This window comes from Rhincodon typus, chromosome 49, assembly GCF_021869965.1.
Source record: "Rhincodon typus isolate 14 chromosome 49, sRhiTyp1.1, whole genome shotgun sequence".
Taxonomy (NCBI): Eukaryota; Metazoa; Chordata; class Chondrichthyes; order Orectolobiformes; family Rhincodontidae; genus Rhincodon; species Rhincodon typus.
In genome coordinates this window covers 2,907,174-2,921,363 of record NC_063380.1, presented here as the reverse complement: position 1 = coordinate 2,921,363, position 14,190 = coordinate 2,907,174, and the positions used below count along the sequence as shown (strand labels likewise).

Genomic DNA, 14,190 nt, shown 5'->3' with positions numbered 1-14,190 from the left:
ACCAGGGGTCACAGTGTGTTGGATACACCGTCCTTCCCCGCACCCCCGCTCTGGGATCAGGGGTCACAGTGTGTTGGATACACTGTCCTTCCCCCTCTCCCACTGCCCTCACCCCCCACACCCCCACTTCGCCTCCGGGACCAGGGGTCACAGTATGTTGTATACATTGTATTTTCCACTCTCCGGGACTGGGTATCTCAGTGCAGTCCTGCCTTTTGTTTACCCCTGAGAGCACTTTCCAGGTGTTTAGGAACATCTGCCTGGAGAATTGGGCCGCGTTTCCAGATCGTGTGGAGCTGGTGGTCACTATCCTGTGACTCAGTGATGTGGGGACAGAGAGAAAGAGAGAGGGGGGTGTGGGGGGAGGGAGAGAGACCGAGCGAATCACTGGCCAAACACCAGCTCCCCCTCCAGCAATTCCTGTCGATTGTGGCTGGTTTCCAGTAGCCGGATATAGATTGTCCGTTGCCATGGAGCTGGGGATTGGCATTGGAGTTTTTGTGGTTTCCCTGTGTGTTGGAAGGTTGGGTTTTACTCATTGCTTCATCGCTGGCCTGAGGTTATTACTGAGTCTGAAAGAAGCTCTCTGCAGAGTTGGTGCCGCTCTCCTTCTCCTCGTCAGGGATTTCTCAACCACTTCCTCCTCCCCACAAACCCTCAGCGTCAGGATTTGCATTGATGAAGCTGTGTAGAAATCCCATCATTTTCCATCTCTGACTACCACCCCCACAAGTCCTGATTACAGTGTGGCATTCCCACGGCAATGACCCTCCAACAGTGCCTTCTCCGTCAGCACTGACCCTCTGACAGCACGGCACTCTCTCAACACTGACCCTCTGACACTGCGGCACTCCGTCAGCACTGACACTGTGAAACTGTGGCACTCCCTCAGCACTAACCCTCTGACAGTGCGGCACGCCCTCAGCACTGACCCTCAGACAGTACGGAGCTCCCTCAGCACTGGCCCTTAGACATTTCTCTCTCTCTCCCTTTGATGTTGTAGAATGAAGACCGTAAACTGGATCAGAGTAGAAAGTTTCACTGCTACCTATTCCCAAACACCAGAGGATGCTTGAGCCCCTGCAGAAGACATTTTATAAAAGCCCTCTGGATGTTGAAGCAGTGACAGTCATTGTGTGTTGATCCTGTAACAGAGTGTTCAGTAACTGGGACAATTGGCTCCACCTTCACAGACAGAGCTCCATCACTGAACAATGTGAAATCTGTTCGCTGAGACCAGATCCCATTTCTTTGGGACTGAAAAGACCCCTCCATCCAGTCTGTATGTGTTTGTGTGTGTGTGTATCTGTGTGTTTGTGTGTGTGTGTGCCTGTGCATGTGGGCCTGTTTGTCTGTGTCTACTTGTGTGTATCTATGTGTGTGTGTTTGTCTATGTGAGAGTGTGTGTGTCAATGTGTGTATGACTCTGTGTGTGTCTGTTTGTCTGTCTGTTTCTGTGTGTGTGAGTGTCTGTGTTTGTGACTGTGTATGTGTGACTTTGTGTATGTGTATGTGTGTGACTGCATCTGTCTCTGTGTGGATGTTGTGGGTGCCCATGGGTGTGAGTATCTGTGTGTGTGTGTGTGTGTCTGTGCATGTCTCTGTTTCTATTAACTGTCTGTGTGTGAGTGTCAGTGTTGGATCTCCCTTGGTGTCGGTGTGTGTCTGTGTGTGTCTCTTTGTGTGCCAGGGATTCTCTGCTCCTGTTCTCCATCGACTGGCCTACACTTTGGATGGTCGCTGACACACCAGCCACCCAGAGTTACAGAGGGCCTGCAGTGTCGCTATAGGGTGGCAGGAAGCCACTCAGTCCCACCCAATCCCTGCTAGCCTTCTGGACAGGCAACCTACTTTGTAATTGTCTCCATTACAGGCTAAGGGTATGGATCAGTCCCATATTCATCTGAGTTTAGAAGGCTGAAATGTATCCAATTCAAACAGGGCTGAGCAGACTAGATGCAGAGAAGTTGTTTCCTGTAGTTAGGGGAGTCCAGAACTGGAGGAGGAGTGGGTCACAGACTCAGGATACATGGTAGGATTGAGATGGGAAAAATATCTTCACCAGACAGTGGGGAGCCTGTGGAATTCTCTGCCACATAAAGTGCACAAGACCACAACATTGAATGTTTCCAAAAAGGAGTTAGATATTGTCCTTAGAGCTAAAGGGATCAAATGGTTTTGGGGGGAAAGTGGGAACAGGGGACCGAGTTAGTTGACCAACCATGATCATATTAAATGGCATAGGGCTTGGAGGATTGAATGGCTGACTCCTGCTTCTAGTTTCTGCTTTAATTCATCTGTTTTCAAAGAATTCCCCAGTTCCCACTCAAAAGCCTTGATTGGACCTGCCTCCACCACATTCTCCACTTGGGATTAGTTTGGGATTCATACAGGGCTGTTGGGTGAGCTCAGGGCAGTAGGATTAGTTTGGGGAATGAGACAGAGCTGTGGGCAGGGAGCGGAGAAGTGGGGTTAGTCTGGGGATTGATACAGGACTATGGGGAGAGAGCAGGAATTTAGTTGACACATTATGTGGTGTATAGAATTACAGTAATTTGGAAAGACCACAGTTGACCTGTAACCAGAGACACTGTTTGGAAACCGTTCCACTGTTGTCTGTCTTTGAACAATTTCTAAACACTTTACATTTCCTCGAGTGGTGTTATTTCCTTGTTCCCACTGTCATGGACACTCCCCGTCCCAATGAAAAGGTCAGTGCTGCCCACATTGCCTCAGACATCCTTCACCCCACTGAAATTTACATAAATCGACACCAGAATCTTCCCTCTTTGAGTGAATCATCAGCCAAGTGAGCGATGGGTTCAACTGATTCTCTCAGTATATCAGAAATGCCATCTTCTATTTTTAACAACAGAGCAGCCAAGGGATGCTCCATCTCAGGCCTAGGGTTGACCAATTGCCCACCCGATACGCGGGACCAAGAATGTCTCCCTTGCACACATTCAGACTAGGCGAGGCCCAGGCTCTACCTCGGGCCTAGTTTTGACAGATTGCTCACCCGGTTCATGAGGCCAAGAGTGATTCCCTTACACACAATTGGACTAGGTGAGGCCCAGGGTCCACCTTGGGGTAGCATTGACATAGCCTTGACAAACTGAGAAAACACCAAAGAGATAGACGGAAATGTTCAGTGATAGAATGATTCCGATCTTGGTGAAATATTGAGCAACAGTTCACATGACGAAGGGTAGAGGGATGGATAGAATGGCAAAGAGATGGACGGAAAGGCAGAGGAATGGGCAGATTGGCGAAGGGACTGAGAGGTGTGGAAAGTGTTAGCGATACAGAGGGAAAGATGAACAGAGATGAAGAACGTTGACGATAGCGAGTTAGAGAGAAAGATAGAGAGATCGTGAGCCGTTTGGAGCGATTGTATAATGGGGACAAAGAAATGGCTGAGGAACTGAATACATACTTTGGTTCTGTCTTCACAAAAGAGGACACAAATCAGATACCAGAATTGTTGGAGGATGCAAGATTTAGTGAGAGAGATCGATATTAGTAAAGAAATGGTGCTGATAAATGTCTAAGGCCTGATAATCTACATCCCACAGTACTTAAGGAAGTAGCTCTAGGAATAGTGGATGTATTGGTGGTCATCTTCCAGGATTCTATAGACTCTTGAACAGTCCCTGCAGATTGGAGGGTGGCTAATGCACTCTAATATTCAAAAAGGGACATAGAGAGAAAACGGGGAATTATAGACCGATGAGCCTAACATCGTTAGTGGACAAAATTCTTGAATCCATTGCCAAGGATTTTACAGCAGGGCATTTAGAAAGCAGTGGCAGGATCAGAGAGAGTCAGCATGGATTTATGAAAGGGAAATCATGCTTGACAAATGTGTTGGAATTCTATGATGATATAACTAGTAAAGTTGACATGGGAGAGCCAGTCGATATAGTATATTTGCACTTTTAGAAAGTGTTTGAAAAATTCCCACATGAAAGATTAATGTGCAAGATTAAAGCGCATGGCATTGGGGGAAGTATATTGAGATGGATAGAAAACTGGTTGCCAGAGAGGAAACAAAGAATAGGAATTAATTGGTCCTTTTCAAATTGGTAGACAGTAACTGTGTGGGGTGCCACAGGGATTGGTGCTGGGACCCCAGCTATTCACAATACGTATTAGTGATTTGGATGGGGGGACAAAATGTAACATCTCCAAGTTTGCAGATGATACCAGGTTGGGTGGGAGGGTGAACTGTGACGAGGATGCAGAGATCCTTCAGCATGATCTCGGCAAGTTGGGTGATTGGGCAACTCAATGGCAGATACAGTATAATTAGGATAAATGTGAGGATACTCACTTTGGAAGCAAAAACAAGAAGGCAGATTACTACCTGAATGGCTGTAAATTGGGAGAAGGGAGTGTGCAGTAAGACCTGGGCCTCCTTGTGCACCAATCACTGAAGGTAAGCATGCAGGTGCAGCCGGCAGTAAAGAAGGTAAATGGTATGTTGGCCTTCATTGCGAGTGGTTTCGAGTACAAGAGCAGTGATGTGTTGTTGCAGTTGTAGAAGGACTTGGTGAGGCCACACCGAGAATATTGTGCGCAGTTTTGGTCTCCTTTTCTGGGGAAGGATGCTCTTACTCTCAAGGGAGTGCAGTGAAGGTTTACCAGGCTGATTCTGGGGATGGGGGGGTCTGACGTATGTGGATAGTTTGACTAGGTTGGGATTGTTTTCGCCAGAGTTCAGATGAATGGGGGAGATCTCATAGAGACTTATCAAATTCTAACAGGACTGGACAGGGTAGATGCAGGGAGGGTGTTCCCGATGGTGGGTGTGTTCAGAACCAGGGGTCACAGTTTGACGATTTGGGGTAGATGATTTAGGATGGAGATAAGAAGTCATTTCTTCACCCAAAGAGTGGTGAGCGTGTGGAATTCATTACCACAGGAGATGATGCCAAAACATTGAATGTATTCAAGACGTGACGAGATACAACACATGGGGCAGATGGGATCAAAGGTTCTGGAGAGAAAGCAGGATTAGGCTATTGAGTTGGACAATCAGCCATGATTGTGAAGAATGGCGAAGCAGGCTTGAAAGGCCTAATGGCCTCCTCCTGCTCCTATCTCCTATGTTTCTATTTTTCTATGATTGGTGGGACAATGGAGAGAGATGGAGAGCTATAAGGCCTGGATTTTCCAATAACAAACTGGACAGTTGTTTTTCCAATGTAGGTGACAGTTGTGCATGGGGAACCTGTGAGGAATCCCTATTGTAGCTCATTCTGAGGGCAGTGGAGAGATAGAGAGAAAGGTGGAGAGATAGAGAGAAAGGTGGATGGTGGAGAGATAGAGTGGATGGTGGACAGAGGGGGGAATATGGATGGATAGAGAGAAAAGTGGAGAGTGAGCTGGAAAGTTGGAGGGAAAGGTGCAGAGATAGAGTGAAAGAGGGAGGGATAGAGAGGAAGGTGGAGACATAGAGAGAAAGGTGGAGGGATAGAGTAAGGTGGCGGGATAAAGGAAGATGGAGAGATAGAATGTTGGAGAGGTAGAGACAAAATGAAAGAAAGAGTATGAGAGACAGAGACAAAGATGGAGAGATAGAGAGTGAGAGAAAGAAACGCTGTGGGAGATAGAGAGAACATTACCAAGATGGGACTAAGGTGGAGGGATAGAAAGGAAGATGGACACATTGAGAGGAAGAGTGTGAGATAGAATGAAAGATGGACTGAGAGAAAGTTGGAGAGATTGAGGGAAAGGGGGCAAGTTTGAGAGAACAAGAAAGATGGAGAGTTAGTGTGAAAGGTAGGGAGATAGAGAATGATAGAGAGACAGACTATGCATGTCGGGGGTGGAGGAGAGTGTGTGTGGGGGCGAATGTGTGTGTGGGAGGGAGTGTGCGTGTGAATGAGAGGGAGTATGTGGGAGAGAATGTGTATGTATGTGTGTCAGGGGCAGTGTGAGTGCATGAGAATATGTGTGTGAGAGAAGGCATGTGTGAGAGAGAGTGCATGTGTAAGACAAAGAGTGTGTGAGAGAGAGTGTGTGCGCGAGAGAGTGTGTGTGCATGAAAGAGAGATTGTGCGTGTGAAAGGAATGTGTGAGAGACTGTGCTTGAGAGAGGCAGTGTGAAAGTGAGTCTGTGAATGTGAGTTTTTGAATGTGAGTATATGTGAGAGAGAGAGAGAATGAAAGAGATTGTCTGAAAGAGATACGTGTGAGAGGTTGTGTGTGGGAGAGAGGGAGAGTTTATGGGAGAGAGTATGTGAGTAAGAGAGAATGTGTGAGAGTGTGGGAGGGAGTGTGTGTGAGAGAGCGTGAGTGATTGTGTGTGTGAGAGAGGGTCTGTGAGGGAGGGTGTCTGAATGCATGTGAGAGAATCTGTGTGTGCGTGTGTGTGTAACAGTCCTTGTGTGTGTGAGTCAGTCTGCGTGTGAGACTGACTGTTGCGTGTACATGTGAGAGTCGATGTATGTGAGACAATTTGTGTGTGTGAGAGACAGTCTGTGTGTGCGTGACTGTGCGTGTGTATGTGTGCACGTGCAATTAGATCAAACTTGAATCACGAAGTAGCAGGTGGTGATAGTGTGTCTCTCACTCTCTCTCACATGCACATAAACAGCTCAGTCTGATTGTGAAAGGGACTGCTTTTCATTGCAGTTTGGTTGCATTTCTTTGAAGGAACCTGGAGCCTGTGATGAGGATGGTGAAGAATGCGCTGAGTAATTTCTGTGACGGAATGCCTAGGTGAGTAATGAACGGAAATAGTTGACCATTTGAGAAAGGTGTTTATGGGAGTTCCCTTTCGACACACATGGTTCTCCCAGACAGAGACTGTGAGACAATCACTTTAAACATGTACACAGATTGTGTTGTCAGAAACAATCATCCCAGTGGGGGTGGACTGGGGAATTTGTGATCAGCCAGCTTTTCCGTTTCAGAGAGGTATTTATAGGGTTTCGATGTCACCCAAACCCACACTCACAGTCAGTCAAACTATTAACAATAGGTGCAGGCACCAAAGTCAGCTCACCATGCAGGATCTGCGAGGTAAGGCAAGATTTCTCTCAACACTACCCCTGCCTCGCAACTCCCCTCTCTTCTTCTCCCTCCATCCCTCTCTTTCTCTCTCCCTTTCTTCCTTGCTCTCTCACCAGCAATCACTTCACTCTCTTTCTTTTCCTCTCTCTCTGCCTTTCCTTCTCTATCTGTCCTTCCTTCTTTCCATCCTCTCCCTCTCTTTATTTCTTTTCCCTTGCGCTCTCTCCATCCCTCTCTCTCTCTCTTCACTCTGTCTTGCTCTATCCATACCTCTCTCTCTTCTTTTCATCTTGCCTCTCTCACCATCACTCCTTTCCCTCTCGCTCTCTTCCTGTCTCTCTCGCTTCCTCTTTTTCTGCTCTCTCTCCTTCCTTTCTCTCCATCCTTCTCCCTCTGTTTCTTTCTTCCCTTTCTCTCTCACTATTTCTCTCTTCCTCTCTCTTTCACTTACTTCTGTCTCTCTCCTCTTCCCTCTCTTTCTTCCTCCCTGCCTCTCTCTTGCCCTCTTTCTTTCTCTCCATCCATCTCCATCTCTCACCTCCTTTTTTCCTCTTTTCCTCTACCTTCCTTCTCTCCCTCCTCTCTTGGCTCACTCCACTTCTTGCCTCTCTCTCTCGCTCTCCCTTCTCTGTCTTTCTCTCTCCCTCCCTTCCTTTCTCAATCGTTTTTTTTCTTGCTCGATCTGTCTCTCCCTTCTTGTTTTTCCCAACCTTCCCTCTCTCAGTTCCTCACTCACCCCTTCCCACTCTACATCCCCTCATTCATTTCTCCCTCTCTCTCTCCGTGCACTGAGCACTTCAGCTCTTGACCATGTCTTGCTGCAGGTCAGCTGCGGACGGAGGGAGCGAGAGACGCTGGAAAGAGAGAGATAGAGAGAGAGAATGATGGAGAGAAGGTGGGGGAGAGAGAGGAAGGAAGAGAGAAGGAAAAAGGGGAAGAGTGAGAGGGAGAGTGAGTGAAGGAGAGGGTGAAAGATGGAGTGAGAGAGAGAGGAAGTGGAGAGACAAGGAGCAAGAGAGAGAAAGATAGAGGGAGGGAGAGAGAGAGAGAGACAGACAGACAGAAAGAGAGAGATTGATGGAGACATGAGAGAGAGAGAGGCAGAGGGACCAAGAGAGAGAATTAAAGGAAGGTGGAAAGAGAGATGGAAAGGCAGGAAAAGGAAATGACAGAGGGAGCGAGTGGGGAAGTGAGAGAGAGAGAGAGGGAAGCAGATGGAGGAAAAGAAAAGACAGAGGGAGAGGAAGTGGAAGATGGAAAAGTAAAGGAGGGAAAGAAGACAGGGATGGAGAGAAGGAGCAAATGGGTGGAGTGGAGAGCAGAGAGTGGAATCAGATAGGATTGACAGGAAGATAGGATTGAGGGAGGGAAGGATGTCAAAAAGAAATGATCAAAAGGATGAAAGGATGGACATGAAAAAAACCTGAAGCATCAACAGGATGAAGAAGAGATAAGGAAAGAAAAACAGGGAATGGAAAATATGAGGAAGTAGGGAATGAAGAAGTGAAACAGAAAAAAGATGTAAAAATTTGATGGGCAAAAGGAGAAAAAATTAAAGTCAAAAAAGGGAAATGGCAAAGAAGAGGGAATAAAGGAAAAAATCATATTGAAAATACAGCAAGAAAAGCGACACAAAGGTAGTGCCCACTCGCTCCGAACTGAGCCTCCGACAGTGCGGAGCTCCTTCAGCACTGAACCTCCAACAGTACGGCGCTCCCTCAGCGCTGACCCTCTGACAGTACGGCGCTCCCTCAGCGCTGGTCCTCCGACAGTGTGGCGCTCCCTCAGTGCTGACCCTCCGACAGTGCAGCGCTCCCTCAGCACTGACTCTCCGACAGTGCGGCGCTCCCTCAGCGCTGGCCCTCTGACAGTGCCCGCTCCCTCAGTGCTGACCCTCCGACAGTGCGGCACTCCCTCAGCGCTGACCCTCCGGCAGTGCAGAGCTGCCTCAGCGCTGACCCTCCGACAGTGCCCTCTCCCTCAGCACTGACCCACCATCAGTGCGGCGCTCCCTCAGCGCTGACCCTCCAACAGTGAGGCGCTCCCTCAGTGCTGACCCTCCAACAGTGCCCGCTCCCTCAGCGCTGACCCTCCGACAGTGCCCTCTCCCTCAGCGCTGACCCTCCAACAGTGCCCGCTGACCCTCCGACAGTGCGGCGCTTCCTCAGCGCTGACCCACCGACAGTGCGGCACTCCTTCAGCACTGACTCTTGACAGTGCAGAGCTTCCTCAGCACTGACCCTCCGACAGTGCAGAGGTCACTCAGTCCTGACCCTCCGACAGTGCCCGCTCCCTCAGCACTGACCCTCTGACAGTGTGATGCTCCCTCAGCACTGACCCTCCAACAGTTCCCGTTCCCTCAGTGCTGACCCCCCGACAGTGCGACACTCCCTCAGCACTGACCCTCCGACAGTGCGGCACTCCCTCAGCCGTGACCCTCCGGCAGTGCAGAGCTCCCTCAGTATTGAACCTCTTATGGTTGAGTTGTAGGGGGTCAGAGGATGCCTATGTGATAGTGTGGGGTGTAAGAGCTGCTGGAGGTTTCAGAGGTAGGGAGGGGTGTAAGGGCTGAATGAGGTGACAGTGGTAGTGAGGTGTGTAGGAGCAGGAGGAGGACTCAGAAATAGATAGAAGTATAGGAGCTGGACCAGGATACAGATGAGTATCGGGACAGGAGGAGGTCACAGAGATAGGGAGTGATGTCATGGATTGGGGAAATTGCAGAGATGCAAAGAGTGTAGGGAACAGTGGGAGGTTAGAGATAGAGAGGTGTTTAGGGGATGGAGGAGGTTACAGAGATAGGGAGGGGTCTAGAGGCTGGATGCATTTTCAGAGATAGGGTGCCGTGTACGGGGTTGGAGAAGGTTACAGAGATTGGGAGGGGTGTAGTGACAGGAGCAGTTTCCAAAGAAAGGTAGGGTGCGTAGGGGCTGGAGGAAGTTACAGAGATAGGGAGGGGTGTAGGGGCCAGCAGAGATTACAGAGATAGGGAGGACATGTAGGGGCTGGAGAAGGTTACAGAGGAAGGGAGGAGTGTAAGGGCTGGAGGAGGTTATTGAGACCAGGAGGAGTGTAGGGGCTGGCGGAGGTTGCAGAGACATGTCAGGTGTGTAGGGCCTGGAGGAGGCTACAGAGACGGCAAGGGGCATAGGGCTGAAGGGGCTTACAGGGATAGGGAGGGATCATAGGTCTGGAGGGTGTTAGAGGAGTAGGGAGGGAGGGTTTTCAGCTCCTGATTTATGGAGAATAATCCAGTCTGAACTGTGTCTTTCTTCCTCTCCACCATGCCCGACTCTGCCCCCTTTTCCTACAGGGATTCTGAGCCTTCTCCTGATCCAGCTGCTGGGTCACTCCCAGGGAGCGCCCATTGCTGTGCCCACATTAATCGGGCAGACCCATGACCTGTTGCTCCTCCTGCAGGAGAAAGCCTCCGCTCTGCTGAGCACCTACGTGAGTATCACCACAAGTGGGCAGCACTCTTTGGACGGAGTCAAGGGGGAAGAGGGAAAGTGGTGACGGGTTGGGGTGGGGGGTGGTGGGCAGAGGTGGTGGGGTCCTCACCAATTGTTGCTGAAAAACACTTTCTGATGGAACTATGACTATCCGACGATTCAGCCCACTATATCTGTGTTGACCACGACACCCATTCTAAACAAATCCCATCTGCCTGCACATGCCCTGTATCCCTCTATCCCCAGAGTGTTCATGTCTCTGTCTAAATGCCTCTTAAACATTGCTATCGTGTCTACTTCTCCAACCTCCTCTGGCAGCGCATTCCAGGCACCTACAAAGCTCTGCATAAAATACTTGCCTCGCACATTTCCTTTCAACTTTCCCCTCTCACCTTAAACGAATACCCCTCGTTTTAGCCATTGCCACCCTCAAGAAAAAGACTCTGGCTACCCACCCTATCCACATCTCTCATAATTTTATACACTTCCATCAGGTTGCTCCTCAGCCTCCGACAATCTAGTGGAAATAATCCAAGTTTGTCCAATCTCGCCTCATAGCTAATCTACTCCAATCCAAGCAACGTCCTTGTAAACCTCTTTTGCCCCCCTCCCCAGAGCCTCCACATCCTTCCTGTAGTCTGGTGACCAGAACTGCACACAATACTTCAGAAGTGGCCTAACTGAAGTCTCATACAGCTGCAACTTTGCTGGCCAACTTTTCTATTCAGTGCCCCGACTGATCAAGGGAAGTATGCCGTATGCCTTCTTTATCACCTTATCAATGGTGTTGCCACTTTCAGGGAGCTATGGACTTCTACCCAAGATCCCTCTGCAAATCAGTGATCCTAAAGGTCCTGCCATTAACTGTACACTTTCCTCTTTCATTTGATCTCCCAAAATGCATCACTTCACATTTGTCCAGCACTACTGCCTCACAGCACCAGGGACCTGGGTTCGATTCTACCCTCGGACAACTGTCTGTGTGGAGTTTGCACATTCTCCCCATGTCTGCATGGGTTTCCTCCGGGTGCTCCTACAGTCCAAAGATGTGCAGGCTAGATAGATTGGTCATGGTAAATTTCTCGTAGTGTTCAGTGATGTGTAGATTAGGTGGATTATAGGGATGGGTCTGGGTGGGATGCTCTGAGGGTCGGTGTGGATTTGTTGGGCCGAAGGGTCTGTTTCCACACTGTTGGGATTCTATGATTCTCTGATTCTAAACTCCATCTGCCGTTTCTCTGCCCAACCTTCTAACTGATCTATATCCTGCTGTATCCTTTAATAAGCTTCCTAATTGTTCACAACTCGTTTCAACAATTCTCATCTCATCTGCAAATTTACTGTTCAGACCACCGGCATTTTCATGTGACTCACTTTGATAGATGTTACAAACAGCAGAGATCCCAGTTCTGATCCCTGCTGACCACCACACGCCGTAGATCCCCAGTCAGAAGAAAATATCCCTCCACAGTTACCCTCTGTCTTCAATTCCTTATTTATTTTTGTCTGCCGCGTCGGGATTTGACTCCATGTTCCTGGACTCTGATATCTGTGTCCGCTCTTAGTGTCCAAAGAATACAGCTGTCAGGATAGGCCAGGAGAATGAGGCTAAAGGAGGGGCAGTGCCCGGCTTCTGGAAGAGGTTACAAAGATAGGGAGAGCTGTAGGACTGGAAGAGGTTACAGAGGCAGGGAGAGAGTGAAAGAACTGGAGTGTAAGGAGTTTACAGAGGGGATGTAGGGGCTGGAGGAGGTTACAAAGAAAGAGGTGGGGGGGGTGTCCTGATTAAAGGTGTCACAGAGATACAGGGGGAATTAGGGGCTGGAGGAGATTACAGAGATAGGGGAGAGGTGTAGGGGCTGGAGGAGGTTACAGATCAAGAGGGTTGTACAGCTGGAGGAGTTACAGAGATTGGGGGGTGTAGGGTCTGGAGGAGATTACAGAGACAGGGAGGGGTATAGGGAACTGGAGGAGATTACACAGATAGGGGAGAGATGTAGTATCTGGAGGAGGTTACAAAGATAGGGGACGGGGTGTGGAGGCTGGAGGATGTCACAGAGATAGGGAGGGGGTGTGGAGGCTGGAGGAGGTCACAGAGATAGGGAGGGGGTGTGGAGGCTGGAGGGGGTTACAGAGATAGGGAGGGGGTGTGGAGGCTGGAGGGGTTACAGAGATAGGGAGGGGGTGTGGGGATTGATTGATGAGGGTAAAGCTCCCTCTCCCCTGTCCATATTGAACATTCCCTGGGGCCTGTGATGAGTCTTGGCATTTTCCCTAACAACTCTTTCTCTCCCCCTCCACCCGCAGCTCACAGCAATGGGCCTCCCATTCTCCGAGCCAGGTTTCAGCCTCCCAGACATGACCCTCATCGGGCTGCCCTCGCCCTCCATCGGGTACTTGGCCTGGCGCAGGCTGACGGATGGGCAGCGCCTTTCGGAAAACTACCGGGCCTACAGCCTGCAGCTGGAGTACCTGCAGCTGGTGCTGGACGACCTGCAGGCCCTGGGCCTGGGACAGAGCTCCGGGAAGCTGACCGAGCAGCTCACCACCTGCCGGACCCAGATCCAGGGGCTCCTGGCCAACCTGCGCTCCCTGCTGGAAGCCCTGGCTCAGCCCCTGCCTGCCATCGGCGAGCCCCTGGACTCCAAGGCCTATGGGACCTCCGATTTCGAGAGGAAGCTCCGGGGATACATTGTCTGCCGGGAGTATGTGCGCTGGATCGACCGGACACTGAGGGATTTCGCACTCCTCTCGGACAGTGCCTCCACCTGATGGGGGGAGGTGGGGCGAACACACCTCCCTCCCTCACACCACCCTCCTGCCCCGACCTGGAACGCTGGCCAGAGGCGAGGCGGGATGAGCAGACCTGGGTTTCCTCTTCTCGTTTATAGCATCCTCACTGTAGACCGCCACCCAGTGGCCAGTATTTGCACTAGCTTTGTGACAGTTGACATAGAGATGTCAAGTTGCTGACTTTAACAGGTCGAATTGACCAAATATAACATGGTAAATGCACTACTCTGCCACAGAAATTGCACCAATAATTGACAGATTTCGCCGCTTGGGCGTTGCCTACTCCAGTGCCTTCTGTGAGTCACCGGCCCCACTGACCCACCTGTGTTTCTTGTGGCAACACTGGGTAGAAACCTGTCATATTGCAATTCCACCCTTTTGCCATCTGGTGGCACACTGAGTGTGACATGTTTACATAGCAAATCCCTGTTTGAAATGTTTGGGCTATATTTGGGGCCAGAAATGCCAACAGGGTTAAATATTTCCTACGTTGTAGACATTGAGAATATATTTGCAATATTTAAATAGCTCTGTTTTCTGTCAATTTTTAAGTTATGCTTATTTATATGAAGGGTTTGTCTGTTATATTTTTACAGTGTAATTTATTCTAAATTAAGCATGACCTGAAGTTGTAAATTCGTGTTGTGAACGGAAATTATACATTACTTAGACAGAGATTTATAGAAATGTTAATAAAAATGTATTTCCAACACACTTGGGTGTTATCTGTGAATCTTGTGAATTATGAAGGTGAAGATATGTACACACTCATGCTCATGCTCTGTCACACATGCACCTGAGATATCAAGGTGTAGAGCTGGATGAACACGGCAGGCCGAGCAGCGTTAGAGGAGCAGGAAGGCTGACGTTTCGGGCCTAGACCCTTCTTCAGAAATGGGGGAGGGGAAGGGGGTTCTGAAATAAA

At 49.5% G+C, this 14,190-nt stretch overlaps 1 protein-coding gene and 1 long non-coding RNA gene across 2 annotated transcripts in view; one reads left to right on the top strand and one right to left on the bottom strand.

Moving 5' to 3' along the window:
- LOC125488103 overlaps positions 1–14,190 on the bottom strand; it is a 50,407-nt gene that overhangs the window by 22,802 nt on the left and 13,415 nt on the right. The gene's annotated exons all lie outside the window — the stretch shown is intronic.
- On the top strand, positions 6,962–13,877 carry LOC109932427 (cardiotrophin-2-like). The gene is made up of 3 exons (XM_048620964.1): positions 6,962–7,029; positions 10,334–10,470; positions 12,780–13,877. The coding sequence occupies exons 1-3, from the start codon at positions 7,014–7,016 to the stop codon at positions 13,242–13,244; spliced, it is 618 nt and encodes a 205-aa protein (XP_048476921.1). The 5' UTR covers positions 6,962–7,013; the 3' UTR covers positions 13,245–13,877.

Coding starts and splice junctions, on each gene's coding strand:
- LOC109932427 (XM_048620964.1), top strand. Junction 10,471..12,779: donor CCGCTCTGCTGAGCACCTAC/GTGAGTATCACC, acceptor CTCCACCCGCAG/CTCACAGCAATGGGCCTCCC.